At 38.8% G+C, this 18,646-nt stretch overlaps 1 protein-coding gene across 1 annotated transcript in view; it reads right to left on the bottom strand.

Annotated features, from left to right (window-relative positions):
• NME7 (NME/NM23 family member 7) overlaps window positions 1–647 on the bottom strand; it is a 74,451-nt gene extending 73,804 nt beyond the window's left edge. Inside the window, exons 1-2 of the mRNA XM_009330587.1 lie at window positions 633–647; window positions 364–471 (exon numbers count right to left, since the gene is read on the bottom strand). Of these exons, the coding sequence (XP_009328862.1) occupies window positions 364–471; window positions 633–647 (123 nt within the window). The remainder of the gene's footprint in view (window positions 1–363; window positions 472–632) is intronic.
• Between the last annotated feature and the right edge of the window lie 17,999 nt (window positions 648–18,646).

Here is an 18,646-nt window from a genome sequence, read left to right as displayed (position 1 = left end):
CCTGCTGAAGCTTATTCCCCAGCTTCAATTTATGTTTCTCAAGCAGCAGGTCAGCGTTGCTGAGTTTCAATTCTGAAACCCAAGTAGAGATTGAATGAAAACAGATTTGTGAAAATAAATCTCTCCATGCCAAAGCAAGCTTTAAGAAAAAAAAAATCATAAACATGGAAACTGTTCCACACGCTTCACTGTGACCTTGTATTTTTGCTTTTCTTTTCGTTTTAGAAACAGAGCAAGATACGTCTTACATTATATTTTCCTTACCTGGAAAATTAATAGGTATAGGCAGTGGCTTGCCATTTTACAAACTATTTAATTGGATATTACACGTATGACAATAGATTTTTTTTCTTTTATTCTTACCATTTCAACTGATCCATCTTTTGGATAATACAGAAGTTCATAACGCCGAAAGAGTGAAGCATTTGGGTCATACCATTCAGCAGTGAAAGCAAATCTGTCATCTTGACTCTGGAAAAAGAAAAGGGGGGAAAAGAGCTATTACAGAAAGCATACGTGTTTTATATGTAAAAACACACAAATAAAAAACTTCCTTGCATTTGTTATCAGAAAAGTAAAAAAAAATCACTAGTAAATGCACTTGCACACTCTGCATATAATCTTCTGCTTACCACAGCTGGTGACATCTTTTCACTTGTTAGCTATCATCTTTTAAGTATGATGGAAACAGCACGGTAGTTTTCCAGGCAATCTCAAAACTTATTCTGATTTCATCAGTCATGAAACGTGGACTGTTGTAGAAGTTGTTGTTAGACTTCTTAACTTTGTGAAAGTATTTGATTTACTTTCATTTGTTAAAAAGAACATGTTTGCTCACAACTAAATTATGGAACCTTAACACATTTTCTACACATCCTACAAGAAAACACTTTCTTCTTCCTGAGCAGTCATATCTGAACTCCTGTTAATTATGAGATAAACATATTCAAGTTAAGGACCACATTAGTTTGATTCACTACTTAACTTCCTGAAATTTACATAAGGCATAGATAGCCCGATCTCATTTACAACTCATCTTCTACCCCTAAGGAGTGTGACAAGAAAGCTAGACTGCAATAATTCTAAAACTGTAGCTACATGCGTAGCTTCTCTCCACTCCTCATCCTTCAGATGATAAGTCCCTACAGGAAAGTAAGCACAAAGGTGATGCAAGGCATGTGGACGTGCAGTTCTAACATCTCTTAGTGGTATATGTTTGTTAGCTGTTGATGCTGCAATATCAGTTATTTGATAGCTGTTAGATGGAGCTCTAAATTTTTATTTTCCACACCTCCTCTAAATGTGATTGCTACTCCTGAGGGTAAGCACGGTCTTGTCACAGGCTTCCACTTTTTAGATGTATCTGTACTCTTCTTAGACATCTTAAACATTTAGGTACCACTGGGAGTTCAAGTTGAAGCCACGTAGGCCTTTTTAGTCCTTCAGGTTTTAGAAAACAGCAGCATTTCAGTTGTTTCAAAGACTGCTCGATAAGCAACAGGACAGAAAGGGTTCCCGTGGGTTTCCATGACTATTCTGGAACACCAGCAGGAAAAGAATCATAATAATTTTCCTAGTGAGTGCAGGCCTATAGACATATAGACATTTTAAAAAAACCCTAAACCAAACCAACCAACCAAACAAAAAAACCCACCACAAAACAACAACAGTGATCTTGCTTTTGTTGTCAGTGCATTTTGTCTTTCAGCATCTTCAGCTTAAAACTGATTTAGGACTAAGTGCTTTTGCAGGTTGAAGTCCTAACACAAGCAGCAGCAGGAAAGAATGAGATAATGAAGAACAATTTCAGAATTTTATAATGCGCTGAATACTTGTACCTGTTCATGGCAAGTGCCCCACCCTCCTGCCAGCCCTTATGGTACCCCTACACTGTAAAACGAAGATATAATTGTATCACAAAAAGACTTACGCAGTGGGGGCAGCACAGTGCTCTGTGAAGGATGCAAAGCTCTCATTTCTAACTGTAGAAGTCTGTACAGCACTGGAAGTCTTATTTACATGAGCTACTTTAACTTCTGTGTTATCTCTACACTACAAACTGCAGCCTTTGACAATACAACAAACTCATGTTTCAGGTGCAGCATCCAGCACAAAAACTCCCTAGGGACTTGGCCTGGTTTCTGGCCCTTACTTAAGCTAGACATGCTTGTGTCTTCATTGCTACTGCCGTCGTTCTGGAGATACATAAGCCAGAACAAACTCTTTCTTACGTCAAAACTCACACCTTAATTTTTCTATGTAGGCATGTCATTGGCAATAAGTAATAATAAGGGTTGGCAGACAATAATAAATGACTGATTTCAACCTTGATCTTAAATACACTCATACTGCTGGAAGACAAGACAAAACATTTGATCGATTAATTTGACCATCATCTTGTCAAGGATGGATGTTACAGAGAAGCAGTTCTCTACCAAAGAGATTGTCTAAGAAGAAAAACAGTCCTGTTTGTAGAGTACTACCTCCAGAAGTTGACTAGTGATGTATGAAATAAAAAAAGATGCACCATCCTTAATCAATGCCTCCTCATAACATGAAGACATATATAACTGCATTACTTCATGCTACTTACTTCATACTGTAGCATCACTTTCAAATATATTTTCTAGGTAGCAGTTGCCAGAGAAGCTACTAATTTTCATTTAAGCGAAACTTCCAAAATTTCCAAATGCTTACTTGTCTCGGGGAAGTAATGTATTTAGGTGAACAAGCAAAGAAAACACCATTAGATTTTTCACTTAGTCACCAGTATCAGTTATCAGCACCTTCATGTTTACAGTGAGAAACTACATTTTGTGTCTTGTCTGGTGAGGAATTGGTCACTTTTTTTCTTTTAATACAACCTTGCTTATAAGATCTGTTTGAAATCCATTTTATAAGATCTTACTCAATGTCTGAGCTATTCATATTTGTTATTCAGCAAGCTCTGCTGGCCACTGCTTCTTGTTCAGCTGAATGGCAGAAATGACCATTCTGTATTACCTTCTTTTAGCATTGTAAGCAAAGGCAAGGTAATAAATGCTGCTTAGACTTGAAAAACACTGCAGAGCTAACCCCCAAACGACCAGTAATGTTATCAGTAAGCTGGAAAATTTCAATCGATTATTATTTTACATCTGGAAAATATGGACAGCTAACAGTTTTCTAAAATGACCAAAACAAAATCTGTAAAGCTTCTCCTGGGCCATAACTAGAATTTCCCCTGCTTTATGGACATAAAATTATCACAATAAATATTTCTAAATGCAGAGAACAATATCAGAAGAAAACTTAAGAGCTTATGGGAAACACGGTAAAAATAATTGGAAACGGATTATGTTTGTGAACAGGTAGATTGTTTCAGAGGCATGCACTGCAAAGTGAAGAAATTCAATATTAAAAGCAAACTGAAGACCCTGCCAAACAAGTATAACGTAAAACACAGTAGGACTGCAATTTTACTATTGCAGATTCATGCAGATAGTCTTAAAACAGATAGAAGACAATCCTGAATACAATCATGACATGCAGTAATGTGAACATATTCTGCTGAGCCTTTGCCAGGCATCATTGTAAAACTGCCCCTCCAAGTCATCAAAAACACCAACCAATTTAAAATCATAAGTTTTAAAAAGTGAGTACACATATTAAGCTCATAATACATCTTTTTAAATGAGAACTGAGACTTTTATTTACTTATTTAATGCAGGAGTAGGATTTTGAAAGCAACAACCAAACACAAAAACCTGTCCACTTCCCATCACATATTGTAAGGATTGCAATAAAATTTTAAGTCTTCACAGCCCTGAAATTATCTTTCCTGAATGTTTACTTTCAATCAATTTACTGCTCAATCAACAGAACCGCTACGGCAAACAACTTTCTTACATATCCTTTCACTAGCGTGCCCTAGACTGCAATGTGGGAAGGAGTCTCAAAGATGAGAAAGTACTATGGGAGACAGACTAAGTTTCATCCTTGGCTTCTGTTCATCCTAACAAAGGAAACTCAAAGGGAAAATAATTGTCCAGAGCAGAGTGATTAGAGGCCAGCGATGACCTGTCAGGTGGTATCGTGTTCAATGCACCACACTGCTCCAGACCAACACTGAGTCCTGAAAGGGGGAGATTTCACAGCCCTTGGCCAGAGAGCCCTGGCACCTCATTCCCCCAGGAAATGGCTGAAACACGTTAGTCACTAGCGAAATCACATCACTGTGAACAGCTCGAGTAATAACAAATCAAATGAATCTATTAATACATTATAACTCAGAAAATTCTTGCTTTAAAGCATTAGTTTCCATTCACTTCTGTACTGTGCCCGCATTAAAATCACACATAGCCTCTGCTCTCATGACTATGCAATTAACCAAGCAATACCTAATGAGGGAGAAATAATTTTTCATAACTTTTCACATCGGTGGAAAAATTACCAGCATTAAAAAACCCAGCAGTGACTGTGCACTTTATATTTACATACTGATAGTTTTAGAGTAGCTGTCTTTAGCTCAGTTTTTACAGCCCCTTTCCATGGTAAAATCTAGAGCCCCTGAAATCAATGATGTCGAGAGTTTACCTACTGTGAATATGGAAAGAATAATCTTTTTCTTTTTTCCTCCTTTTACAAGCTGCACAGAAAAACATTTGGATGCCTGTGTAGGTTTTGCTAGCTTATGCTTTTTTGTTTATGTTAGTATGTGTGAATATGCAGTAGGATGGCTCTGTGCACGAGAAACTTTTATTGAAGTACAGCTGAATTAAAAAAATTAAATCTTGTACTTAGTTCTGAAGGTGATGGGAGAATGTGCTGGTTTTGGCTGGGATAGAGTTATGGTGGTGTGGTGGGATAGTTATGGCTGTGGTTCTTAGTTGCCAGCTAGGGTTAAACCACGACAGGGAAGCAGTCATTCTTAGCTAGCATGGGACTAAGTTCTAGAAGCCAAATGCAAGCATTTGTGAAAGAACCGTGCTCACAAAACACTCTGCTGCAGAGGGAAACAGTTTGTCTGGAACATAGCTGCCAAGGAAGCTCATAACCAGAAAGCACAACGCTTAGCAAGCTGGACAGGAAATGATCTCTTGTTCTGTAAACCTTTTAGACTTCCAAAGGGCTTCTGTTCTGCAGTAAAACAAACATAGATCTTCCAAAGGTTTTCATGAGAAGCAACAGTGGTAGAACAGCAGCTCAGGGACTAAGGAACTTGCATGGGAAGGGGGAGAAACAATTTTATCCCTCTGGTCTGAACCATGCAGAACATACAGCTGGATTTGGTTTTCCCAGCTTCAGGATGTCTCCTGACTGCCACACTATTTTACTATTCTGGGTGAGTATTTCTGTCCTCTTCCTCTAGTTTTGACTAGAAATTTCATCCTAGAGTTTCTCTTACAAAGGAGAACATGGGGAATCAGGAGCTACGGAATTTTTTTTCTGCTGGTCATATGCACTCTCAGACTTATCACAGTCTAAGGGAAGGGCAGTTTAGATTATTTCCCTCGCTATTATAGAGGTAACATATTTTTACTAAGATCCTGCCTTTCGCATTACTTTCTTTTTTCCATTATACAGATAATTCTGTCCCATCTGTAAGCTTAGAGTTAGCATTTTTCTGCTGGTTTGTCACTTCATGCTTTTGAGCTGTAATCTCTGTGATCTGTAATTGACTGGAAACAACTACCTGTGCTTAAACTAGTTATCAGCCTGCAATGTATCATAACCCCTTTAACTTATTACTCAAGAAAACTTCACACAAAACAGTATCAAAATATTTCTTAAAATCAGAAAAGCCCTGAGGTATCTAGAAAGTGCATCTTTACATGCTATTAGCAATCTGGTCTCTATGAGTCTTATACACACTATCAGGAACTTCAACATGCATGACATATTTGACACAGGCTCACGGCCTGTTGCCCACATATTTACAAACTTAGGAGTCATGAAGAATATTGCTACGTTTTAAGTGGGCAGCTTCGTGTCTGCAGCTCCTTCGATTTTCTCAGTGACTCAGTGACTCTGAAACTAGACCAGAGAGAAAAAGAATCAAAGGACCTGAATCAACTCCCAACAAAGCAATAAAAAGACTGCACAAACCTCAGTAAAAGCTGAATCAGAGCCAAAAGGGTCCATCTTGATACCTGTATTCTGTATTTTGTAAAACTCTGTGCTGTCACAGGGAAAACCTGCAGTCAAGCACTGATCTTAAGAATAAAACCGTTTCTATGAAAATTACTGGGAACAGGATGGACCAGCAGACAGGAACTATTCTCACATTGAATGGGTATTTCTCCTAATACACAAAAAAAACCCTTTCTAGAAAGATTGCCCTGAAACTTCCTAAAATTCTGGCAATGATTTTAAGAGAAACATTTCTTTCACAACCTGGCCCTCCCAAGCCTCTCAAAAATATTTTGGAAGAGCAAGAATATTTTTATAAAAAAATGAGATGCCATCAAAGAACAAGGATACAAATTATTTTAAAATTTTTCAGATGAAGATATCATGAGGCTGACCGACTCCAACATCAGGTAGTCTGCTTATGCATTAACGTGTACTTACCTTATGCATTTAGAAAAAAAGAGAAAAAAATCACAAACGTATGCGAGTTTGCCGACCACTCTCTTTGGCAAAAAATAGAATTTGTTGAAATGGCCAGTCAACAGGTTATCTTTCTCCTTGTCTTTCCTCTTTGTAGATTCTACAAAAAAATAACTATTGCTGTATGTGTTGGTGCATTCCTTAGACAGACGTCAACCTCATGCTCTTCAGGCAGTGGGCTGAAGTGGGGCACCTGACCAGTGGCCTTCATCAAGAACATTATTCTAAGAATCGGGTCCAGAAAGTATTATTGTAGATGTATGATCAACCTCTAACAGCAGGTACCTAAGTCCTGTTATGAATTATTTGAAACAGTTCCTCAAAGCTCATAAATCACCAACCACTCATCTTGCAGCCCAATCACCACTTCAAATTTAACTCTACTTCCTAGTCCTGAAGAGGACTTCAGCACAAATGAAAAGAAAGTCACTGATAAACTCCTAGTCTGAGGACCAAGAGTCACTAATTTCAGCCAGATCTATTTCCACCTTCCTCAAAGGCAGCTATTCACAGTCTTATACTCCCCCAGCAGGCCACAGATATAAGCACTGCCACAGTATCACCTGCTTTCTTAAGAGCCCCAGAAATACTTTGATTGTTTTAAATGGTTCACTTACTAGCTTTCCTGTTCTCCCATTCTAACAGCCAGCTAGCTTTGCTTTATTTTCAGCTGAATGCTTTTAGGTGCACCTGTCTAGGGAACTGCAGGCCCGACAATATGCCCAGCTTTCCAAGTAGCACCAAGTGCTCGGGAATTCAGAACACCAGTCAAAAAAATGTAACTTCAATTAGCTTTAAGGATGGTCTCAACCAGTGGGTTAGAAGTGCTTTTCTTTCATGTAAGGACATCTTAAATGTGACGGTCTCCTGCAGATAAATCTATAAAGCTGAAAAAGGAAAATCAAAAACCATTTAAAACAATTGGAATCTCTACAAAAATGTTACATAAAAAGACAAGACGTCAAATGGGACATGTAAAGCTCTTCATGGACTTCTGTGCAATCTCAGACAAGTCAACTTAACTTTTTGTGTGTCCTTTTCTCCAGCTGTAACAAAATCCTTATTCTGGGAGGGCTTGCCACTCTGGGCACTAGTAAATAAAAGGGATACTTGTATTATAAAAGCTGTAAAGCAATTCTAGCTAATACAAAACAGACAGTTTAACTTCCTCTTATACAATCTATATGCCTGGTCTGCTACAGTGAGATGCATTTCAGAGAGCAAAGGAATGGTTAGCAAAATGGATGGCGTCACTTCATCACAGTGCAAAGCACTTGGCTTCTTCATCAAACATGTCTATCTTCGTAGTTTCCAGGCACTGTATGCCCTTCAGTCTGACTGAACAAGAAGGAGAGTATGTTTAACTACAATAGGCAACAATCTGAAGCAAATAAACTTCCAAACCACTATTCTCTGCCTTTCTTTAGGACTACTTGTCATTACTGAATGACAAGTACTTCTGCAAGCACAAGAAATAATGAGGCCTGGTTCTCTATACTCATGTTTCTCATCCCTGACTATTTTGACCATAGCCTCTCCAGCTCAGGCATTTAATAAAGGCTCATCCCCACCTGGATTCTCTGATGTCTAACTAGGGTTGAGCTCACACTGAAGTCTTTCTTTAAAGATGCCTTAGAGGGTTTCTTCCCCTTTCCCATTCTTGTGAAACCTGGAGGTTTCATTATCCGTCTGCCAAATCTGACTGAAATCTGCCAGTGAATTTCAAACTTCCCAGGGGGAAACTTAGTGGTCAGATATACACCAACAGACTGCGATCACACAAACTTTGGTTTTCTGAGGCAAACAAGCTGAAAGCAGCTGTATGAAAAATTCTGTTTGCCCACTACAAGTAGTTTTCCATCATCAATAATTCTTTAAAAGAAAAATCTCAACTTGTGAAAGAAAAGGGAAAGGAAAAGAAGTACAGAAGTAGCTAAGCCATTAAATGTTAGCAACAATTTCACAAGACAGAAGCAAGAGGCTTCAGAGATACTGGTGGAATTTAACAAATAACATTCTGAGTGGCAGAAAGTGTTCTCATTTTCAGCATTATAATGCACCTTAAATCCCAAAACGAATCCTCAGCACTCAGCAGTGCATGCTTCTTAAGTTGTGTTATTCAATCCATCTATCTTCACAGTTCCTGTAATACAGGATATTTTCCAGGCAAAACTTAAATCCACAACACTGTGTAGATAGAGCGCTCAATTAGCTCTGTCTCTTAAAACTCATTTTCCTCCTCCTCTTCTATTCATGTTTCTGACACACGAGCTGGTACATTTTTTAGAACTCCAATTTTGCAGCCCCCTCGCTGCTGTTGGACCTCCCACCACTTTCTCAACGGGCTTTTCTTTAGTCAAAAAGTAAAATCAAAAGATCACTTTTCAAATGGAGAAACATCTGGCAACTGCAATTTCCGTGACAATGTCTTGACTACAGATGATTCTCAATCTAAACCTCATATTCAGAAGCTCACTGGTGAATTTTGCAAGCCTATCTCTTTTTATCCTCCCCTTGTAGAAAGCAAATCCTACCTATTGAAAATTTCACACAAATTCTAGACAATTATTGCAAATTAATTAAATATTGGTTAAATTATTAAAATTCTTAATCATCTTTGGAAATCTATTAAGTGAGTCGAACACTCAACTGCATTTACATTTACCCTCCTACAAATAGGTGCTACATCCTTTAGAGCCACGGTTATCTGCCTCCCAATATTACCGGTACCTAGGCTTCTCAGATGCCTTTTGGACTATGTATGTTCATATGGCTATTGCTGCCTGGACCATCTGTTGCCAAGTAACATGGAGATACTTCTGTCTCTCTATTCACTAACCACGTGAATCTTTCTCTTTGACTGGATCTCAGTTCAGTAAATCATCCCCATATGCTCAGGGGTTGTGATGAACACAGCCCTAGAAGGCTGAAGGCCCCGAATTTTCTTCTCGGATTTAGGAATCTGCAATCCAACCTCACATCAGCGAAATTATATTGCTGTTCTGTCAATTTACTACGCAAGAAATCTTCTTTTACTACTAGATTATGTAAATTCTGTAAGCTTCCTATGAAGCACGTAGGCATTAGTGTAACCTATTCTTTTTTTCCCCAGTCTCTCACATAAGAGAATCAAGAATTCAAATCCTCAACCATTAACTCCAATCCTCTGCCATTACATGATATAGTTAAGTACTTAGTGACAGGATTTATGTTATTTTTCTAATTATGGAACACAGCTTCTGTAAAACACATGAAGGATGCCATACTACTGTTCACTGCTCTGTGAAGACAGGTTTAGCTTTAGAAGACCAGCTAAACCTTGTCTTTAGGGGAATATGTCCCCATTTAATGCATGTTTATAAAGCTGCAGATCATAAGTTATATTATTGTACTCTTAATTACATGATCACAGGTAATTCCTCTAAGAGTAGTCAGTAGTGCTCAGTATGTGCCTATCTGCCTCCGCTAACTCAAGAAGAGTCTGACAGTGATTTTAGTGAAAGCAGAGCTGTTTCCTGACTCAGAACAGCATTTATAACACAAGTAATCTCACATAATTACATTTGAGCATAAAGTTAGGTGCTTTGCGCCTAATCAATCAGTAGTGGCAGAACTAACGCTGCCATGGTCAGCTGCTGAATGCTGGGTCTCTGACTTTGAACTACGAGGTTAGTGTCTGCCTGTGATCCCAGAAAGGAAAACAGGGCTACACATACATTGAACCACTTGTGCACCTCGCTTTACAAGATGCAACCTATACCGTACTTACAGGAAAAACATTTTTGAAAGGCTCAAAACTTGGCCCAACATTAAAGTTGATGGCAATACTCAAAGGTAGTCTTCTTTTATAGAGACCATTCCTCTGGCAAACTTTCAGCTTTCAATTTCCAATCTTTTCAGAACTAAAGCTCTTCAGAGGAACACTGAATTTATTTTTTTTTTTTTTATTAGGATTCTGAAATGTTTTCAATTTTTTTTCCCCCACACATTCTTATTCAAGTCTTCCATTAAATTTGCAACCTCCAGTAGAATCTGTCTGGAAAATTTCAAGCAGAATGGTTAAAATTTCAGAAAGTTACAAGCAGCTCAAAGTAGAGGTTTGAAAGGAAACACCTACAAATCCTGAACCAAAGTTGTCAACAGCAATTCAAAGCAGTATAATGCCTACAGCATCTTCAGATTATTTCAGCTCATAATAATCTTCTGGAAAGCATTTTTAACAAGAACCGGTTGGTTGCCTTGGAATCACAGCTAAGGGAGAGAGGGTCCTTCAGCCAGCCGATACCATGAGCATTAGCACCCAGGAGTTTGTGTGAATGCTCTAAAGACCACATATGCTGCATCTACCTTGAACAGTCAGAGCTTATAACAGTCAAGTAACAATTTATGATCCTATGAAGCAGACAAACAACTCTGCCAACACATTTCTTACCCACTACTGTGGGCACTTAAAGCAAGCATTTTGTCTGCACTACTGTTTAACCTAATGTTGATGTTAAAATACTATTTTTTCCTCAGACTGTGTCAAATATTAATTCTAAGGCAGTTGGACTAAATCCAGGTTTCAGCTAGTACAGATGTTGTGTTCATATATCCTTTATTCTGAAGTCAGACTAATGACAAATTACATGTGAACAGAAGTTCTCATGATAAAAGCTGTTCAGCAACTTCCCATCAGTGAAGTTGTCAAAAATTAAAAACTTCTGTGGGGTAGAGGAAGCAAAGTGGGTAAGCATAATCGTGTTCTTAAATTCTGCCAATCCTAACAGGCTTTTACAGGTTCATCTTACAAAGATTTGTTCTACAATTCAAAGATTTATTTCTCTCCCAGAGCATAGGACTTTTGTCATCACAGTTTTGAGCAGACTACGTTATTCCCCAGAGAGGCAAAGGTCTCTGCTGGATGCAGACAGTGACTAAGAGATTCCAATCCCATACACAGTTTTGGTCAAGTTGCTTAGTTCCACTTTCACAACTGCCCCCCTGCATTAGTGCATTTGATGTTCAGCACTTTTTAAAAAAGGAGGCTGTAGTTCCCACTTTATTAATTTGTAAAATGGGAACAATCATCATCATTCCGTTCATGGAAGGATAGCAAGATTTAATAGCTAAAATATCCATACTATTTAGTCATTATGAATCCCCCTTGGTTTTGCCAAAAACATGGCAGAGGCAGCTCAGTTAGTTCATCCTCATTTCCTGCTTCTGCAGACCCTTCACTGCAGCACAGGAACCAGACACCTGTGGAAGAAGTTAAAAAGGGCTGCTAATGCTGCCCAGCCTACTGGCTCTGCAGTTGCCACCAGGAACCGCTGCTAGTCCAGAATGTCAGTAGCTGCAAGGATTGGGTCCAGACCACAGTTCCCCTCCGCCTCCCCAGGGATTTGGGGATGTTCAGACTTGGTTCAGTTATCAAAGAACTGTCTCTCCGTAAGAGAGAACATCAGACAGGGCAAGGACAGCATTGCTATGATGTAACTAGAAAACATACAGCATAATACAGTCCTGCTCCTAGATACTACAGTAAGAGAATGAATACATAGAAGGGATAAAAATAGGAGGGATACTAAGTTTACTGAAGGATCATACTTAAATGTGCATGTGTTCATGTGGAAGAACAGGTACACAGCCTCAAGCATGCATGCCCACATCTCCCCCCTTCCCATGTGTAGAGCTCTCTTATATGTGGCTCTCTTTCCAAGTGTGTTAGAATATTCTGCAGAAGAAGTGTGATTATTTTTTAAATAATTAAGGTAGTTAAAATCATTGAAGAATCCCATGCAAACAAAGAACATGCAACAGGTTCTCTGGAACACATCTCCGGAGAGCACCACCTCTTTGCAAATACAGGAGCACCCTCTGGTGCTCAAAGACAGGTTGAGCACGCACCTTATTTAAACCTCAAGAATTAACTTCTGAAATGATCAGTAAGAAGCCACCTCTGTCTGCTATCTCTTCCTAGTGCACTATGCCTCAAAATTAGTAACCTCGTAAGAGGAGGTAGAAATGACTAAATTATAAAGCACAGATCACCACAGCCTGGGTGATAAAGTCCTTTCACACAGGAAAACTGCTGACACACAGGCACGTGGCCTTCTTCAATACCCAGCCTCCAAAAATGCCAATGCCACATGTTTTAAATGAATATCAGAGCTGTCCACTCCAGGACAACTTGCAAGGGCCACCTCACAGAGTTTATCTCATACTGGGAACATACTTCTCAATTAGGCATTAGCGTGAGAAAAAACAGATTTCTACCTTTTGTATGTGCTCATCTGATCGGGGGGTATTCTTGTTATACATGCAAATACTTCCTAAGCTCTCATTCTTAGTATTAAGCTGCAGCACTGTGTTCCAAAGCCCAGCTATACAAAATTTACTCCCTTTATCAAACCTTACACTGTTTTTTCTTTCCATTTCGTTGGCTGAGAGAGAACTACTGGGTTCCACCCACAAAACACTACTGAGTGACCCTGGCATGTTGCTTAGGCACCAGTGCCTCTGGTTTCCATCTGTGAAAGGACACAAGTGAACACAAAATAGTTTGGGAGGATTAGGCCAAGCACAGTGCTTACTGCCAGGAAATAGTACTTTTGGTCATTATTTCTGGTAGCCACAATTATAGTTAAAGGTCAACGTTCATGGAAAAAGCCCTCTTCAGACTCACAGCAATAGGTGTTCCCTACTACCACTGTTTCTCACCAGCCAGTTAATGATTAACAGAGTATCCCACCTGGATATACTAGATCACTATAATATTTTAGAAACTGACACTAAAATGCTCAACTGAACAGCCAAAAACACTTTTCAGAGGTACACTATTCCCTTGTCTTAAATGAAACAGACACTGTTGGACAGAAAAAGATAAAAGGTTCCATTTTTAGTGTTTAGCCACTGGCCACCAAGACAGTCAGGGGCTGGAGAACACGACACGTGAGCTGAGGCTGGGAGAACCGAGCCTGCTCAGCTTGGAGAAGAGAAGGCTGAGGGTGACACTACTGCTGTCTACAACTACCTAACTGAAAGACACCAAAAAGATGGAGCTAGGCTCCACTCAAAGGTGCACAGTGATAGCAAAAAATGCAAAGGACACAAGTTGAAACATGGGACATTCCAGCTACATGTTAGGAAAAAAAAATTTACCAAGAGGATGGTCAAACACTGGCACAGGCTCCCCAGAGGAGGTGTGCAACCTCCATCTTTGGAGATGTTCAGGACTCTCCTGGACACAGCCTGGAGCAGCCTCGTCTGGTTAGACCTGTTTTGAGCAGGTTGGAGGTTCCTTCCAACCTAAATGATGATTCTACGATTCTTATTATAGCTTGGTGGCTCCTTGCTCAAAGGTAACGTCCATCCTTCCAAGCTTCTCCAGAGCCTACGCAGGTCTGTTGGGTTCATATATTAACAACGGTCTAGATGTGCTTTCAAAAAATTAAGAGCTCTGACACAACATTCCTAAGTATAAATTTTATCCACATCAATCTGCCTGGAACAATTCTCTAAATAACCACTGGCTCTGTCATCAAATCCTATTATTTTTTATTGCCAACCTGAAAGGAAAGTTTGTAACTTTTCTTTATTCCTGGCAATAGTTCACCGAGTAATTCCTGAATTTCTTCAGTTTTTGACATTAGGAAAAAAAAACCCAACATACAATGAGAACAGATGTGTCAAAGCTATTAAGAATAGCACCTACAACCTGAAGGATCCGGAGAGACAACTCTGGGTGATAAAGGGAGATTAATATCGAATTTTTCATTAGGTAATACTAGATAACTTTGACTATCATACTGTCAACTATTTGAGCCACTCCATCTGAATAATCATCAATGCATCTAAAACTACTTTTAGAGAGATGGCAATTTCTGCAAGCCAAAGCCAAGACATGGCTAGAGTAGGAGGCAATTTATCCCATGGATTCTGAACCTGTCAACTTTATATTTGTAGGGTGGTATTTTATATAGCACATAATGTCATAAAGATGGCAGCATCAAACCCAAAATGAGCTCCTGGAACAAAGGAAAGTTACAATTTTTAGCAGTTTTCATTTGGCTGTCAGAGGGCCAAAGATTGTTATTTTATCAGCTACATCTTCTGCAATGTACATAGCCTATCTGCTCAAGAAGTAAATTAGCAGTATTTGGAAACACTAGTTCAAGAAGAAACCATGTCATATTTTTGATGCTCATAGGAAGACTCACCATGCAATAAGCATTTAAAGGCTCCCTGATAGCATTTTGCTTATTTTTTCCTCACGCTGCATACAATGTTTTATTTTTCCCTGTGATGAAATGCTGCAAATGACAGTTAGCCATTAAGTAAGGAAACTTGTATTTGTGGTTGGTTCTGTCATGCAAGCTTACAACTGAAAGGGTCAGGCCACTTTGCAGCTGAAAAAAAAGAAAAAAAATCAATGTAATCACCAGCTGGCACTCTAGTGAAACTGAGTCTTGTTTTAAGACCAAAGAAGCAAATCTTCTCAAGCATTAGGAAAGTGTCTTTTGGGGAGATTTTGCATCTTTTCCTGGAAGGTTAAAAATGCCTTTTTTTTTTTTAACTGCAACTATTTTGCAACAAAAACTACATAATTTGAAAATTATTAAAAGAAAAGTTATTTTATAAATGTGCGCTTGTTCAGGGAAGTCTATTATCAGGAAAGAGTTTTGTCTGTTTATATGATCAGCTCCGAATGACAGCTCTTCACCAAAGTTATCCCATTTTACCAGCTAATCCAGTATGGTTGAGACTACTCGTTCCCAAATGAAACTCCTGTAAACCAAGGTATATTCCACAGCTGTCCCATGAGCTGTATTGCCTTTATAAAGTCTTCAGGTGAAAATCTGATCACACCATGATATGCTGGACCATGAGGAACCCAGGACTCACTGTTGTCAAGTTCTAGAAATGGCTGATTCACTTCCTATTTTCTAAGATCCATTTTCCAAAACATGAAATAAGTCTTTTCCACTGATGAATCAAAGCGTTTTAAAAAATTACTCATTTTTCTTCCCTGTCTAAACTGAGGATTTCCATGTTGATATTCTCTAAGCTGGGGGTTTTACCAATGAACTGATGATAATAACAACAACAATAAACATATAACATACCAGTTGTAAAATTTTCTGCTGAAGTGAGCTAAACTGCTCATCTCCAGATACATTCAAGATTGTGGTCAAAATTACAAGACTGCAAGCTCTGGCAACCTACCCCAGGAGAGCCTACTTCATATATATTTTCCCCCAACTTTGCAAAAAGATCTAAGGTAGTTGGACACTCAAATTCCACTAACCATGTGCTTCTACATCCACAAAATCAAAGCCAGATGGCATCATATTAGACAAGTCACCTGGCTTTTATGTGCCTCGATTTCTTTATGGGCGAGACGGAAATAATATTTGTCTATCCTGTTGTTCAAAGAGTCTTTGTAATGTAGGCTGCAGTTGTCAGATGCGCAGGGATAAGAAAAATTGTTTTAAAGAGTGGAGGGAAAGAAAATCATCCAACTGCACCTATGTACAGCCTCTCCAAGTGCAACAAGGCTCTGTATCTGTGTGACACGCTGCTTGCGTACAGAGGCCATTGTTCTCTGGCAAATGCTGTATTTCTGTATCTGGAACACTTTCAAGTGTCAGAGTGCACCAAACTCATTAATAAAAAGAGACTAATGTTGTTAAGATGATGGTCTGATACATCTCTGCATGTCACTACCTGAAAGGCACCATTAAAGAATAATGCATTCCAGCAGCCAAGTGAGACAGCACATCTGAGATGGAGATAAGCAAGTTTCCCTTTGGGAATTTACTGCTCGCTGTCCACAGCAGCCATGTGTCACACATGTACAATCAAGACGCCAGAATGCATTAAAGCGGATTTGAAATACTGTCATCCGATGACAATGAAAACTGTTTTCCAATGATTAGCAGACCTTCAAGCCAAAGCGCTGTCACAGAAAGACAAATAACTGCAGGATATTTCAGAACATTTCTCCCCTTACCTTAGCTTCCACCACAGTTATGTGCCCAGTTTTACAATACACACAATTACTTCCAGTGCACTGCTTCAATATGACTGAAGTATAGGCTCTAACACAAATACACTCCAAACTGATTCCACTAAAAGTTATTATATTTTTCTTTCTGTGGCCATGATATGACTAGTAACAGTTTTTTTCTGAGTAGATATATATGTTAAAACTAATGCAATCTGTACGACTTACTGGAAGCAGCACACTACTAAAGGTTGGCCAAGCTTTCTAGCAGAAAATTCATTACTTTCAGAATATAATTAGGTTCCTGAGGCTAAAATCCAGCTTGTAGGTCAATATTTGAATCCACCAGAAGGAATCTTTTATTTTTTGGTTCATTGTTCCTGAGAAAAGATGTTTTGAAAATGTTTGAGATGGATCAAGTGTGTAAAGTCATGGTGTCCAACAGTCATATAACTTATCCCTTTCCCAGGATGCTGTGTCCATACCTAATTGGGCAGCACATGTTCCCAAAACATCTATTTTCCCATCGTCTTCCAGCTACCAAATTATTCTTACTGTATTTTAGGAAACTTGGCAGCAGGAAGGGTACATGAGTGGGAAAATTGGTGGCTTTGTAAGTATAAAAGAAACAAGCAGGACTCTCTGTAACACTTGAAAGGCCAGAGAAAATTAAGAGAGAGGTCCCAGGACACTGGAGAAGCGCAAGAGAGCCAGTCAACCTAACTGCTGTCTTTGGGAAGATAATGGAACGAGTTATTAAGCAGTCAGTCGTTGAGCATCTAAGAAGACAATATGATAATAAAAAGCAGATAATGTGAATTTGTCAAGAACAAATCTTTTTCTGACACAGTGAGCAAGGGAGAAGCCACAGATGTGACAAACTTGGCTTTGATTGGGCCTTTAATCTAAGCCACCTGAGAGTGGGACAAGCTGAGTAGGGAATTATGGCCTACACTGAAGAGCAACTATGACTACTATACAAAGAAGTAATTAGGAATACTTCTCTTGCAAACTGGAAGTCAAATGGAGTTCCACAATGATCTGCCATGCACCGAGCTTTATTTCATATTTTCCTTATTACACTGACAATGAAACTGAGAAAGCACACTTTCAGAACGTGGGCTAATAACTAAGGTGGGAAAGATTGCAAGCAGTTTAGCAAACAAAAGCAGAACTCAAAATGATGATCTGAAAATTCTATAGAGACAGACGTAAAGTACTACAATGATGATCAAGAAAACAAATTCAAATACAAGGGGAAAAACTAGCCAGACAACAAAAACACAGGAAAAAAATCTGAAAGTTACAGTGGGTTGCAGTTAGACAGTAAGAGTGAGAGTGCAATGAGGTACAGTGGAAGAAAAAGGATGACAAACTTGGCACTATGAAGGTCTAAGACACAAGAAACAAGTATTTTGCTCTGTTCAGCAGCAGTGAAACACACAGCAGTTGGCAAACAATGTACAGATTAAACACCACATTTAGAGAAAACTGCAGATAGAGTGGAAAAAAAATCTAAACTTTAAAAACACATGATCAGTAGGAAAATACTAAGAGAACAAAATTTGTTTAGTATAGAATAATGTGAAAAGAGGAGAGGGCAAAGTTATAATCTTCAAGTTCTTCTGCACGTAAAAGATAAAAATGGAATATCTTTATACCCACCAAGGACAGAACAAGTAATCACTGGCATCACATGCACCACAGAATATATTAGGAAAAAAACTCAGTGAACTATAAAAATCATCATGTAATGGAATTACGTCAACAGATCATGCAGTTCCTGTCACTGAAGGCTTTTCAAAACAAATTGAATAAATTCACCATGAAACGTTTTGTTAGAGGTTGCTGTAAGATTCAACACCGCTTTAATGAATCAGTTAACTTGGGTGTCACCTCAGAAATAAAGGGAGGTGACACATCACACTCATAGTGACAGTCAACTACAGCAAAGTAAACGTTTTACCTAAGTGAACTCACAAAGCAGGACTTCTGCCGACGTGAATAAATTCAACATGGGAACTGAAAATTACAATTTTGCCTGGATTAAACAAAAGACCTGTAACG

This window comes from Pygoscelis adeliae, unplaced genomic scaffold (genome assembly GCF_000699105.1).
Source record: "Pygoscelis adeliae isolate BGI_AS28 unplaced genomic scaffold, ASM69910v1 Scaffold120, whole genome shotgun sequence".
Classification (NCBI taxonomy): domain Eukaryota; kingdom Metazoa; phylum Chordata; class Aves; order Sphenisciformes; family Spheniscidae; genus Pygoscelis; species Pygoscelis adeliae.
Note: the sequence above shows the minus strand (reverse complement) of the source record. Positions and strands in the feature narration are given on the sequence as shown.